A 14,223-nucleotide genomic window follows, 5' to 3' on the forward strand; every position below is an offset into this window, starting at 1 on the left:
GTGCACGCCAGTTCGTACAGTTTTTGTAGGTTAAGCAGCCCACAAGTCTAGTGTTATTGATATTATCAGGACAACGACAAGGAATAGAGGTGATGGTGAAGAAAAGGGTGGACATGATCATCAATGACACTCCCATCCGATCTTTACATATTTCATCATGCCACATTGATTAAACATGCCAGTCAACATACGCAAAATGCTTAAATGGGGACAAACTGTGTTTAAACTGATGAAGTATTTTGATATATTTTTCAGTAAATGGGGTAATATGTACTCCCTCCGTTCCAAATATAAAACATACAAGTTTAGTCAAACGTCAATATCTTCTAAGTTTGACATTTTATATAAAACAATATAAACATCGAGAATAAAAATCAATATCAATAGATGTTGATTTATCGTAAATATTTGATCAATTGTTGTTGTTGGTGTTGTTGACAATTGGACTTTAATTCATAGAGGCCCTAAGCACTCTAGTTTGGGCCTCTCTGAACATGCAGGTCCTGCTCAACATTTCACCGCTTTACTGAGCACATGCATATTGGCCCACTACATTTCGTAGAAAAAAAACATGCTGGCCCATTAGTCACTATCCGCAAGTTTAGGAAATTGAAGCATTGGAGCACAAAAATTACATACTCCCTCCGTCCCCATTAAGATTGTCTTACCTTTGTCAAAATTTTAATGCATTTAGACACTAAAAAGCATCTAAATACATTAAACTTTTGACAAGAGGGAGTACTTTGTTCTGCCTTTTCTTTCAAGCCCTTTTCCCATTCTTTTCGATTAGCCATTTTTCTATGGTCGAATCACATGACTATCAGGAAAGAGAGGCAACACAAAGAACACGGTCAGATCCTATACATTGCTACAGCTTACACTCCTTTACAAGTCATAATCGACGAATCGCCTCCATCTAATTAACCAGAAGAGCTAGGTCTGTACAAAGATAGCACACGAGTTCGTACGGCCGGACCAAAACACCGCGCGCGCACCTCCTTTTGTTGTATGTATACATGTGACGATCTTGTGTCCAGCGCCAGCAGGAAAGTAGAGTATGTGCTTGCTGGTTTGTGACCGGCCAGAAACTAAGTTACTGTCTGTCCCTGTGAGCTCGGAGAGCATTATTCGCCTTTGCCATCCCATTATTATCATCAATAGTAGCATCCTGCTGCCTGCGGCGGTAGCGAAGGACAAGAGGCAGAGCTTAATCACGGCGTGGTGAGCTCTCCTCGGCTGCAATACCGTATCCGCACCTCCAGCACGGAGCCCCAGCTGGTCCTCTTCGTCTTGCAGCAATGCCGCCGTGGCGCCTGAAGCATGGTACAGCAAATGCTATGTCAATTAACATGGATGTGTATTGTATAGCACGTAGAAGAGGTGCCCTTGGCCTTGGTACTTACCCGTCTCCACTCGTTCTGGCTCATCTTGGGGGCGAACACCTTGACAGTATGAACCGTGGACGCGGCGCGGAAGCTGGCCTTGTCGCACTCCTTCTCAGCCTTCCCGGCGCGCCGCCTCACGTACTCGCTCACGGTGCCGCCGGCGGTCCCGTTCCGGACGCGGCTGAGGAAGAACATGGCGGGCCGCCAGCAGGGGCTCTCGGTGCCCATCAGGGGCCGCGTGTTGAACACGAAGGGCCCGTTGGCCCAGCTCCGCCAGGTCTTGAACGTCTGCAGCGGCACCTCCAGCTCGTGCGGGGCCACGGCCCACGGGTAGAGCTGCACCGTGTAGCCCCAGGCCACGGACACGGACCAGACGTAGCCCGGCCCGCGCTGGTACCCGAAGGCCTGCTGGAGGAGCCGGGCCGAGTCGAACCCTGACGCGCGCACCAGCGGCCGGACCGCGTCCAGCGGGGTTCGGCCCGCCGGGCTGATGGGCTCGATGTGGTCGAGGTGGTGGAGCGAGACCAGTGGGGCCACTGGGTGGGCCGCCAGCATCCCGTACGCGTCGCCCCGGATGTCCACCTGCACCAACCGATCGTGCGTGTCAAACAATAATTTCATCCATGTTACCTTGCAGAACATACTATGTTTATTTAAAGAGAACACAAAGAGTATGCCCATTTGATAATATTTTACAGTTTCTACCCTGTGTTTGAAACGGAAGCCGAAAGATTCGCGCTTTTGCCAGGTGGAGGTTGATAGAAAAAGGCTTGGGACAAAAAGCGGAACGGGGTGCGACACGCGATGAAAGCAGCATCGGTTGGCTGGATCTGGGTCTGGGAGCGCACATGTGTCAGCGGCCGCACACGGTTCGGAAAAGGTAAAACGGAAAGTGGTCGCTCGCTCACCCGCGGAAGAAAAGTTAATCCTGCACACCTGGTGAGTGTTGATCCGTGGCACGTCAAGCACGGGACACATTCTCCTCGTGACGACAACGTTTATCTCGCAGCGTACGCAGCCCGCGAGCGCGTCACGGTACGTACAACTACGTGGCTTGGCGCGAGGTCGTGTCGCTTTGGCTGTACGCGCTCGTGAAGTCGACAGCCTTGGACTTGGACCACCACATCGGCTGGATGATCGGTGGCCTTTGGCAACATCAACGACTTCGACTTGTGGTCGACTCTCAAATGGTGGTGGTGCCATCAGCTTTGGCTCGGGGCCGGCGATGGTGCGCGCACAAACATCGGCACTCTGGGCGTCTGCCCTAGTAGTACGCACTCCCAGAGAATACACAACCACCACGATACGTGCGCGTAATGCGCCGCGGCGGCTCCATGCAACCTAGTACACGGCTACAACTACGGCGAATGTACACCTCCCAGGTGTTCGATGATCGAATCGAGTCCATCCCGCGAATGGTGTATGCATGGGACCATATGCACCAATGAAACGGGTAGCCAACCACGTTTCGCTCCGGCTCCACTAACCAACGATAGGGTTCTTCTCCTCTACTCCTTTGTCATTTCCCAAAACTTGGCTTCCTTCGCCTCCGTCTTACGTATGTGCACAATGGTATTTTATTTAACAAGTCCGATCCTTTGGTAGAGTTTAAACTACAGTACATAAATCTGACACATTTTTTGTTACTTTAACAAGTCAGTACCTAATTTGTATTAAAAAAAGATTTACTAGTTTTTTGCTAGCTGAGAACTACTTCATGCTCAGTTAAGTTTTACACCATTTAATTTGTATCGTGATTCGTCCTAGTCATAAGTTGTAACATAAGATGCAATTTGATGACACCATCTAGTCACACCCTTAGAGAAAACCCGTCCAAAAGCATTTTAATCGCAATTCTGACCGGTGGAGCCTGCTTGTAAGGGCTGAGTTGGCAGCCACGTGGAGATGGTGATGAGGTGGACGCAAAGCGCACATGTAAGCTAACATATTCTTCCCCCTCTCTCTTCTTCTTCCTCGTGTTCTCTCTTTGGCCCCGAAATCCCCAATCTTTTATGCCACTGTCGTCACCAACCCTCATCCCATGTCGTCCATTTCCTATCTAGAGAAGAGAACCGATGATGTGCCACTGTAGAGCATCGTCTGCGGGTGACTGTCCCGTGACCTTGGACCGAGCGACACCGATGTAGTGTCTCAGTGGGCCATCAGGGAAGCAGCAAACCAATAAACCTAATGAGGACCATCTCGACGAGGAGGTAACACATGAGTTCGTGTGATGGTGGATGGAAGACCACTTGGTCTTGTATGACACACAATTGAATCGTCAAGGCCTACTTCTCCCGTCTTGGTCAAAATAGTCACTGGCGAGTTCGTCACCGTGGCGGGCTAATCTGGCAATCCACATCCAATTCTTTGTTTGAGGAGCATTTTGTCCACCGAATAAGCCGACGACCTCCTCATCTTTGAGCCTTAGCATCTCGCAACTGCAAATCCTCGTAGTCCTACCATGGACGAACCTCGGAGGTCACCGGGCGTTGTGAGTTCTCCGTTGTGCCAACCCCCTCCTTCCTCACCGCGGTGAGGTGCCAGAACCACTCCATGGTCAACAACGAGCACCGCCGGGTTGCACGCTATTGGCATCACCCCTAAGCTATGCCCCCATGCGTTCACCGAAGTAAGAAAAAGACCATCGGGATGAAGAAGAGGAGATACAGACTAGCAGGTAGGCCATGTGTCCACCTCATTGCAGTGACCAGTTTTGCAGCCATGTCAGCACAGCCAAATAGGCCCTACATGTCAGCAAGCCAATCAAAATGCCCCGAAATGTGGTAATTTTACAGTTAAACTAATTTTTCATCTACCCTCAACCAAAACTATTTCAAAGTCTAATCCCTACATTTTTCTTCTACTCATTTTTCATTTCCGCAATCTTGGCTTCCTTCGCCCTCAACAACGTGTCGATCGGACCCTTTGACAGAACTAGTTCCTCATCTAAACCCCTAACGAAATTAGGGGATTCGACACCAATGAGAATGGAACTAAAATAGTGCCAATCATCTTTGGCGCCCCCAGCGAAGAAGCTAGGGGTTTAAATTATTGGGCTAGACACTTGTTTCTATATATTTTTTCACTACAAAGCAACTAAAATGATTATTAGATTAGCTAGGGATTTTTGAATTTCAATGGGTTCATTTGAACTAAATCCCACTCTTATACCGCAGATCCATTTGAACTGAACCCAACGCTTATATAGCAGCTCCGGCCCTGCCGGTGCCGAAGCAAGATCGGCAGCAAAGGTAGGTCGGCGGCAACGAGTGTGGCGCTGAACACATCGTGTCATTTTCCGACGAAACTTTGAGCTACATGCATAATTTTGGCTCCATCCTCATTGGGGCTAAATTCAAGGTTTAGGTTAGATTTTGAAATAGCTTCACGGGAAAGACATGCGAGGTGTTTGTTAAAAGATAAGCTGGCAAAGAAAAAAGCTACCCCTATGTGGCTGTCGACTTGGGTGAGGTGGTGGTTCGCTAGGTCAAGTCGTCCTCTGTCCTGAAGACACTTGTCCTGCTAGATACCCGCGCCACATGGTGAGCGACAGGCGCTGCTCCTCCAAGGACCAGCCCTGGGTCCGTGCTTTCCACGCTGTCGCTGTACCTTCGCATTGTCCCTTGCCCCTGCCTGCGACTTGTACCGCACAGTCGTCAGTCAGTCGGCCGGCTTCCATCCAGCGATCTCTAGGAAAGGTTCCATGGCTAGTTGTTGTTCGTTTTTTCGGCAAGTGGTGATCTGTAGAAAAGGCTAGAGTATCTTCCTTGGTTGCTGCGTTCTGTTTTGGCTGTACACTCTCTAGCCTAGCCGAAACGACGGTGAAAAGTTTGGTCAAGAAAGTTGTGATTCAGGCCGATGCAGAGAAACCTAGTGGAGAGGATCGTTGGCTGCCTGGCCCCTACGAGCCGAACTAGCCCAGCTAAATTTGCATCCGCAGCACAAGCAGTGTTCTTTGTTCGCAAGCTGTTTTCAGAAACATTGGAGGATTGCTGCTTTATGCACACAAAATAACAGATTTTGTATCTGAAAAAGAACAGGTTTTGGGGACTGGACGTTGTTTAACAAGAATGGTTCGAAAAGAAAGATGGGTTTTTGATTACCATGTTTCCAGTAAAAAAAGAAGGAACTTTAAGTTGAACATGGGAAGAATACGAAGTTCTAACCTGGTGGAACCCTGGCTCGCGGGTGAGCGGTACGCCGAGCTCGCTGAGGCATGCCTGCACGCGCTGGTCGCTGCCGTAGAACTGCGAGTAGCGGTCGAGGCATCCGTCCATGGCCCCGGCGAGCTCGGCGGCGGCCGGGTAGCTGACGGCGAAGCCTCCGCCGCCGAAGGCCATGCCGTAGGAGTGCATGACGTTCTGCTCGACGCTCTCGGAGGGTGCCCCGACGTAGTACATCTCGTCGTGGTCGTACTTGCGCAGCGTGGCCACCAGGTTCTCCGGGAAGAAGACCGTGTCGTCGTCGCCCATCACGAACCACCGCGCCTCGGGGGTGGCGGCTGTGTCCTTTGCCAGGTCGGAGTGGATGGCGAGGAAGGAGTCCGCCACGATCCTGGCCATCCGCGAGGCGGAGGCGCGGTTGCCGAACCGGGACGCGTCGGGGGAGACGCGGTAGGGCGGGCAGGTTGAGGATGGCCAGGGGGTCACGGGCTGCTCGTCGAGCCAGACGTGGCCGCGCATGGTGTCCGGCTGCCACCAGAGCTCCGCGTAGCCGCGGCGCTGGTCCCACGTCCGCGCCGAGGCGCCGATGCCGAACACGATGTGCGAGAGCGTCGTCGGCGTGTGGTGGCGGCGGACGGCGGCGGTGGGGCCGTCGGCCGGCGCGGCGTCGTCGGGCGGGAACTCGCCCAGCGCGGCGCCGCGGCAGTCCTGGCAGCTCCACCAGCGGTAGACCCCGCCGGCGCCGTCGTCCGGGAAGAAGGCGACGTAGGCGAGGAACGCCAGGGTGGCCGCGATCAGCATGGACAGCGAGGCCGCCACGCACCGCCGGCGCTGGTCACCGCCGCCGCCGATCCCTGCTGCGCCCTCCACGGCCACCTTCCATTTGGGCGGCTGCATCGGCCGATCTTGGTGCCGAGATCACCGCCCACCACCTTTTTCTCCCGCGACGGTTTCGTCGATTGCGGGGATCTGGCGGAACGCACGGCGAGGTCCCGACGGAGAGAAATTATGAGAGAGAGATGGCGCGTGGCGGAGGCGGAGGCGCACCTTTTGGGCGGGCCTCTCTGCCTCGGACAGACGGAGGAATAATTTCTCGGAGATGGGAGGAAGACGAATTTGTGCGCCCGCGCCTGGTGCGTTACGCTAGGCGCCTGTGCCTAATGTCTAGGCTGATGTTGCTAGTTTGTGTAGTATCATGGGCGCGCGTATCTGTGTTCTCCGGCAGGGCGGTCTCGGCTTTGTGAGGAAGGAAGGAAGGGGATTCCGACGGCGCCCTCGAGTCGTTTTTGTCCTTGGACGCCGCGCGCTGGCCCGTCGGTATTAGGCTGGGACGGGCCGCGGGCGGGACGTGGCATTGTTTTCCATATCTTGTTTGCCTTTCCTTACCAGAAACTGCGATAAAAACTCGGCGGCAACGAGCGGCGCACACACTACAGCCTACAGGTGAGGTGAGCAGACGTGTCGTGCATGTTACGACCAGGGAGAATGCGTTTCTCTTGTTCACTCGGCAGCATCAAAAACGGTCGGTGAACCCCGTCGTGGCAGAGCAGTTAGCGGCCGCCGCCGGAGGATGCTTCGGCGCCCGGCAATAATGCCCACGACGCGTGGAGCCATCGGGAAGCTCCCTTGCCTCTCTTTTCGCCGTCCTCTTCAAGCTGCTCATCCGATCCATCCCACGAGTGACATCCGCAATCCCCATCCCGGCCAACGAGGATGACTCGACTGCTAGCTAGAGACGGGAGATATCTCTCTCCCAAGTCCAAACTTGCGACGCTCGGATCGAACCACGACGAAGCAGATATTGCGTATGTTCTGCTGAACAAACTCCAATTTTCGTACAAGTTACAGTAACATGCTGCAGACGAAACACCTGGAAAAAAGCATTGCGGCATAGGATATCCACGCGAACGGGCCAACGCATGAAATCCCAGAAAAGATGAGCTACCACTCCCACTGTGGGTGGGCAGATGTGATCTGATCGCATACCCCTACATTTGGGGGATGTGATCTGATAGGCATCAAGAGGTTTCTATTTTGAGCGAAATGCTGTATCCGGGAGAATCTCGGAGAAGTAATTCGACCATTATTTCTGTTGTGATGTGATGCGTCTATAATAAAAACATTAATACTAGCATCGGCATAGTATTATTGTGTGTAGATTTTGCTAAGAAACGTAGACACTGATTCTTTCAAGCTTGTATATACTACTATTCTCTATCTATAATATGTGTCATAAGTTTAGATCGGATTTGTCCAAATTTCAACTAAACCACCGTCACTTACTGTGGATCAGAGGGAGTATAGTATGCCACCTTTGATTCTTAGGGCATCTCCAGCAGGGCGACGCATATTTATGTCCGTTTGCGTCGGGCACGGACATAAAAAACGTCCGCAAGTCCGCATGCGTCTGCCCCTTCTCCAGCGACAGAGACGCATTTATTTGACCGCATGCGTGATTAGAGAGAAGAGAGAGGAAAATATTCTATTTGTGTGGCTAGGAATGAACGCATGCGATTAAAGGATGAGAGAGAGGGCTGCATGCAGCCCAACCGGACACAAACGGACGCACGGACGCGTTCGCAGAGACGCATTCCTGGCGCATATTTGGTCCACGTTTACGTCAGGACGGACGCTGCGGACGTTTTGCGTCTAGCCGCTGGAGCGTATTTTTTATCCGCGCAGACGCAAACGCACGAAAAATGTCCGTTTGGGTCGCCCGTTGGAGATGCCCTTAGGGGCACTTCCTTGGTACAATTTTACATGTGTCCCTAAAAATGGTTTTTAGGGACATCTTTAACTAAGAGCCTCTCAAAATGTCAGTTGCAGTGGTACTATGTACTACTTACTGCCTTTGAAAATACTATTTGTAAAGACACTTTTCAAAACCTTTTCTGAAAATGGTGATATTTAAAACATTTTTTATTTAGTGGCTCAGAAAACGGGCATTTTAATAATAATTCTGCATGGTGGCTGAGTTAACACAATTATTATTAGAGGTATTTCATGAAAGTGCATCCCCCCACCACCCAAAAGGCACATGATAAATAACATTACAAGTAACGTTGCAGAAGCGTAAACATACAAAAAAAACTAACTTAGGTCTTGACTCTTGCATACACAAATCTATTAACATTAAGCTAGCAAAGAAGCATAATTCTTCTTTGGATGAAGAAAACTAGTTGACGGTCTCAACAAAATTGAGACTGCTGATATACCGTGACACACATTGTCAATTTGTTATCGGTATTTTCTCATGACAAGTATTACCATTTACTAGTTTTGTAAGACCATGAGAATAACTTAGTCATGGATACGGAATGTTAGCTATGGGATCATCAAAGGTTAGTTCGTGACTCAGTAACAATAAGGGTGATTTTTAAGTACATCAGAAAGTATGTGGTAGTTTCGGTTATGCCAAAACTAGAAGTTGCTAAAAGAGTACACATGCGCACTCATGAGGATAACATAACAATTTCAACTCGGGATGTGTAAAGTATCACGGCATAATACGAGGTGTTCACATACATAATACAGAAGGTTCAAAAGGTGAAGATCTTTGTGATATACGAGGGATTTATTAAGGTTATCAAGGGTCAGCTATCGATAATTGTCGGAAAGGTGTTCCTACTAGTAAAGAGCGACGTTAAGGACACAGTCGAAACCCCCTATGGCAACGGATAAAGGACTCGTTGCCCCGATCTTGTATAATATGTGAAGGACTTTCCGGCAACGGTGCAAAAACGTCACCGATGGGGCCTTTTCTGGAGAAGTTTATAGACTTTTCTCCCTTTCCTTATAGTAGGTGTGATGAGTAACAATTTTTCTGGTTCCACGCGTTTGCATTGAGACTTTTTCATATGCATACAACATCCACAGATACTTTCACATCATATTTAAGTTTGTTCGCATCACAAGCATAACATGATCAATATTGATACACAGTGAGATCAATTCATGACATAGAGAAATGTTATGTTGCATATATTGGAAAGTGTGATCAATTCAAGCAAGCCTACCAATGATACTTTCGTATCATAATTGATTACATATGAGACTTTCACATCATACTTTGACTACCTATGATACTTCTCATGTCTCGGTTTCTGCACCAACAGCACGTTTGTTACAGTATTTATAGGAGAAAATATTATTTATAAAGTTCGTCCCTTGGAAGCTTTACAAATGAAGATAACACAACACCGCAGTCATGTTATTAGTGTTGCCATGTTTGCACCCGAAATGGTTTATGGAAATAGCCTACTTTATAGGTTGCTAGGATAACGATAATTGGGAGAGATTTAAAGTAACTAAGAACAAAGTAAATGATGAAAGTAAACTAGAGCATGCAAGTCTGGTTGTGGGAGTTGCGATATGGTAAAGGAGTTCTTGAGAGGGTAGGATCCACCACAGCATTGGCACCATTTTATGATTACGATGAATCGATATCGTCTTTCATACACATGTATGGGAAGATCTCCATAATAAGACGATCACATACAAGCTATCTAATATTTCATCTAGAATAACCATTGCAATGATCGTAAGCAAGTCACTCTGATCCCTCACAGTTAAGAGTTTCCCCATGGATATTGATATGATCTTAGTGAAACCCTTCTAATCCCCGTTACCCACATGAATAGCACGCCGACACGTTATGTCACTTAGCATCCTACATACTACCACGTAACCAACGGTATTTTCCTCTCTAGTCCTATAGGCAAATATTACATGGTGCACTTCACATAATATCTAGAGAGAAAACTAATACGTCCTCCATCCCACGAAACAATACATCTAATTTTTAGCAAACCTTTGACATGTTTTGTGGGACATAGGGAGTACATGCTCATGACCTGAAATTATAGATCATCTTTATTTCACATCGTAATTTTATTAGGGTTTCTCCATTTATCCCCAGGAACAACGGAACTACTCACATATGAAAGGGGTCAACATGATCTCAATAATATGAATCAAATACAAATATAAAATTAAATATAAGAGAAAATCCACACTACACTACAAGAAAAAAAGCTTATAGGCTCCGAGTTGCCGCTGACACCAATAAATTAGTCCGCCGGTGCAATATTACCGTCAGAGCACCTAATATTGGTGCAACAGTACTTCTCAAATACCACTAGTGGACAAAACTTTAGCGTGCCATGGTAAGCGTCACCCAAACCCCAGGACTGCCAGTGGTGGACCAGGGGTATATTGATTACCACCGGCGCACACACACCCCCACCACCCCCCGTGGATCGCCTTTTTCGTTTTAAAAAATAAAAGGAAATGATAGAAATATCAAAATTTAAAATCCTTCGAGATGTACATATATCATGTAATCTAGTTGTAAGAAAAAAAAAGAAACATGAATTTCGATAGATTTTGCATAATGGCGCCATTTTTTGGTAAAATGTCTCCGAATTTTGCATACGATCTCCGATGAAAATGTGATAAGGGTTGAACCCTATGGGAGGCCCGATCTTCACGGATTTGGGGACGGGGGTGCGGAACACGAAGAACATGGCTGGAAAGCGGAGGGGATCGGAGATACAAATGCAACACACACACAACCGGTTGTTCTTTGTTGGCCCGATACACCAACTCAATAGAATTGCAAGGCAAAGACCCACAAGGAGTAGAATCCCTCACAAAAGATTGGCAAGTAATTGGTAGAGTTCCAAAGAGGAAAAGAGTGCAAATAGATAGAATTGTGATGGCGTGTAACTCACACGTTCGTTGGGAACCCCAAGAGGAAGGTATGATGCGCACAGCAGCAAGTTTTCCCTCAGAAAGAAACCAAGGTTTATCGAACCAGGAGGAGCCAAGAAGCACGTTGAAGGTTGATGGCGGCGGGATGTAGTGCGGCGCAACACCAGGGATTCCGGCGCCAACGTGGAACCTGCACAACACAACCAAAGTACTTTGCCCCAACGAAACAGTGAGGTTGTCAATCTCACCGGCTTGCTGTAACAAAGGATTAACCGTATTGTGTGGAAGATGATTGTTTGCAGAAAACAGTAGAACAAGTATTGCAGTAGATTGTATTTCAGTAAAGAGAATTGGACCGGGGTCCACAGTTCACTAGAGGTGTCTCTCCTATAAGATAAACAGCATGTTGGGTGAACAAATTACAGTTGGGCAATTGACAAATAAAGAGAGCATGACCATGCACATACATATCATGATGATTATAGTGAGATTTAATTGGGCATTACGACAAAGTACATAGACCGCCATCCAACTGCATCTATGCCTAAAAAGTCCACCTTCAGGTTATCATCCGAACCCCCTCCAGTATTAAGTTGCAAAGCAACAGACAATTGCATTAAGTATGGTGCGTAATGTAATCAACAACTACATCCTTAGACATAGCATCAATGTTTTATCCCTAGTGGCAACAGCACAACACAACCTTAGAACTTTCTGTCCTTTGTCCCGGTGTCAATGCAGGCATGAACCCACTATCGAGCATAAGTACTCCCTCTTGGAGTTACAAGCATCTACTTGGCCAGAGCATCTACTAGTAACGGAAAGCATGCAAGATCATAAACAACACGTAGATATAACTTTGATAATCAACATAACAAGTATTCTCTATTCATCGGATCCCAACAAACGCAACATATAGAATTACAGATAGATGATCTTGATCATGTTAGGCAGCTCACAAGATCCAACAATGATAGCACAATGGGGAGAAGACAACCATCTAGCTACTGCTATGGACCCATAGTCCAGGGGTAGACTACTCACTCATCACTCCGGAGGCGACCATGGCGGTGTAGAGTCCTCCGGGAGATGAATCCCCTCTCCGGCAGGGTGCCGGAGGCGATCTCTGGATCCCCGAGATGGGATCGGCGGTGGCGGCGTCTCAGTAAGGTTTTCCGTATCGTGGCTCTCGGTACTGGGGGTTTCGTCACGGAGGCTATTTGTAGGCGGAAGGGCAGGTCAAGAGGCGGCACGGGGGGCCCACACCATAGGGCCGCGCGGCCAAGGGGGGGGGCCGCGCCGCCCTAGGGTTTGGCTCCCTCGTGGCCCCTCTTCGTCTCTCCTTCGGACTTCTGGAAGCTTCGTGGAAAAATAGGCCCCTGGGCTTTGATTTCGTCCAATTCCGAGAATATTTCGTTACTAGGATTTCTGAAACCAAAAACAGCGAGAAAACGACAAGCGGCACTTCGGCATCTTGTTAATAGGTTAGTTCCAGAAAATGCACGAATATGACATAAAGTGTGCATAAAACATGTAGATAACATCAATAATGTGGCATGGATCATAAGAAATTATCGATACGTCGGAGACGTATCAGCATCCCCAAGCTTAGTTCTGCTCGTCCCGAGCGAGGTAAAGCGATAACACGGATAATTTCGGAGTGACATGCCATCATAATCTTGATCATACTATTTGTAAAGCATATGTAGTGAATGCAGCGATCAAAACAATGTATATGACATGAGTAAACAAGTGAATCATAAAGCAAAGACTTTTCATGAATAGCACTTCAAGACAAGCATCAATAAGTCTTGCATAAGAGTTAACTCATAAGGCAATAATTCAAAGTAAAAGCATTGAAGCAACACAAAAGAAGATTAAGTTTCAGCGGTTGCTTTCAACTTGTAACATGTATATCTCATGGATATTGTCAACATAGAGTAATATAATAAGTGCAATAAGCAAATATGTAAGAATCAATGCATAGTTCACACAAGTGTTTGCTTCTTGAGGTGGAGAGAAATAGGTGAACTGACTCAACATTGAAAGTAAAAGAATGGTCCTCCATAGAGGAAAAGCATCGATTGCTATATTTGTGCTAGAGCTTTGATTTTGAAAACATGAAACAATTTTGTCAACGGTAGTAATAAAGCATATGCATCATGTAAATTATATCTTATAAGTTGCAAGCCTCATGCATAGTGTACTAATAGTGCCCGCACCTTGTCCTAATTAGCTTGGACTACCGGATCATCACAATGCCTTTGTTTTTACCAAGTGTCACAAAGGGTTACCTATATGCCGCTTTTTCTAAGGTCTAAGGAGAAAGCTCGCATTGGATTTCTCGCTATTGATTATTCTTCAACTTAGACATCCATACCGGGACAACATAGACAACAGATAATGGACTCCTCTTTTATGCATAAGCATGTAACAACAATTAATAATTTTCTCATTTGAGATTGAGGATATATGTCCAAAACTGAAACTTCCACCATGGATCATGGCTTTAGTTAGCGGCCCAATGTTCTTCTCTAACATATGCATGCTTAACCATAAGGTGGTAGATCTCTCTTACTTCAGACAAGACGGACATGCATAGCAACTCACATGAAATTCAACAATGAATAGTTGATGGCGTCCCCAGTGAACATGGTTATCGCACAACAAGCAACTTAATAAGAGATAAAGTGCATAATTACATATTCAATACCACAATAGTTTTTTAAGCTATTTGTCCCATGAGCTATATATTGCAAAGGTGAATGATGGAATTTTAAAGGTAGCACTCAAGCAATTTACTTTGGAATGGCGGAAAATACCATGTAGTAGGTAGGTATGGTGGACACAAATGGCATAGTGGTTGGCTCAAGTATTTTGGATGCATGAGAAGTATTCCCTCTCGATACAAGGTTTAGGCTAGCAAGGCTTATTTGAAACAAACACAAGGATGAACCGGT

At 47.4% G+C, this 14,223-nt stretch overlaps 1 protein-coding gene across 1 annotated transcript; it reads right to left on the reverse strand.

The window, feature by feature from the left end:
• Positions 1 to 839: 839 nt before the first annotated feature.
• On the reverse strand, positions 840 to 6,849 carry LOC127296041 (uncharacterized). The gene is made up of 3 exons (XM_051326065.2): positions 5,555 to 6,849; positions 1,404 to 1,967; positions 840 to 1,313 (listed from the first exon to the last, which is right to left on the reverse strand). Exons 1-3 carry the CDS (start codon positions 6,446 to 6,448, stop codon positions 1,212 to 1,214), a joined length of 1,560 nt encoding a protein of 519 aa, XP_051182025.1. The 5' UTR covers positions 6,449 to 6,849; the 3' UTR covers positions 840 to 1,211.
• Between the last annotated feature and the right edge of the window lie 7,374 nt (positions 6,850 to 14,223).

Source organism: Lolium perenne, chromosome 4 (assembly GCF_019359855.2).
Source record: "Lolium perenne isolate Kyuss_39 chromosome 4, Kyuss_2.0, whole genome shotgun sequence".
Classification (NCBI taxonomy): Eukaryota; Viridiplantae; Streptophyta; class Magnoliopsida; order Poales; family Poaceae; genus Lolium; species Lolium perenne.

What these genes read in the sequence shown, in the direction of transcription:
- LOC127296041 (XM_051326065.2), bottom strand. Translation starts at nt 6,448, where the DNA reads ATGCAGCCGCCCAAATGGAAGGTGGCCGTGGAGGGCGCAGCAGGGATC. An exon ending in GCGAGCCAGGGTTCCACCAG is followed by an intron (nt 1,968 to 5,554) that starts GTTAGAACTTCG and finishes CGGTTGGTGCAG; the next exon opens with GTGGACATCCGGGGCGACGC. An exon ending in GCCAGAACGAGTGGAGACGG is followed by an intron (nt 1,314 to 1,403) that starts GTAAGTACCAAG and finishes ACCATGCTTCAG; the next exon opens with GCGCCACGGCGGCATTGCTG.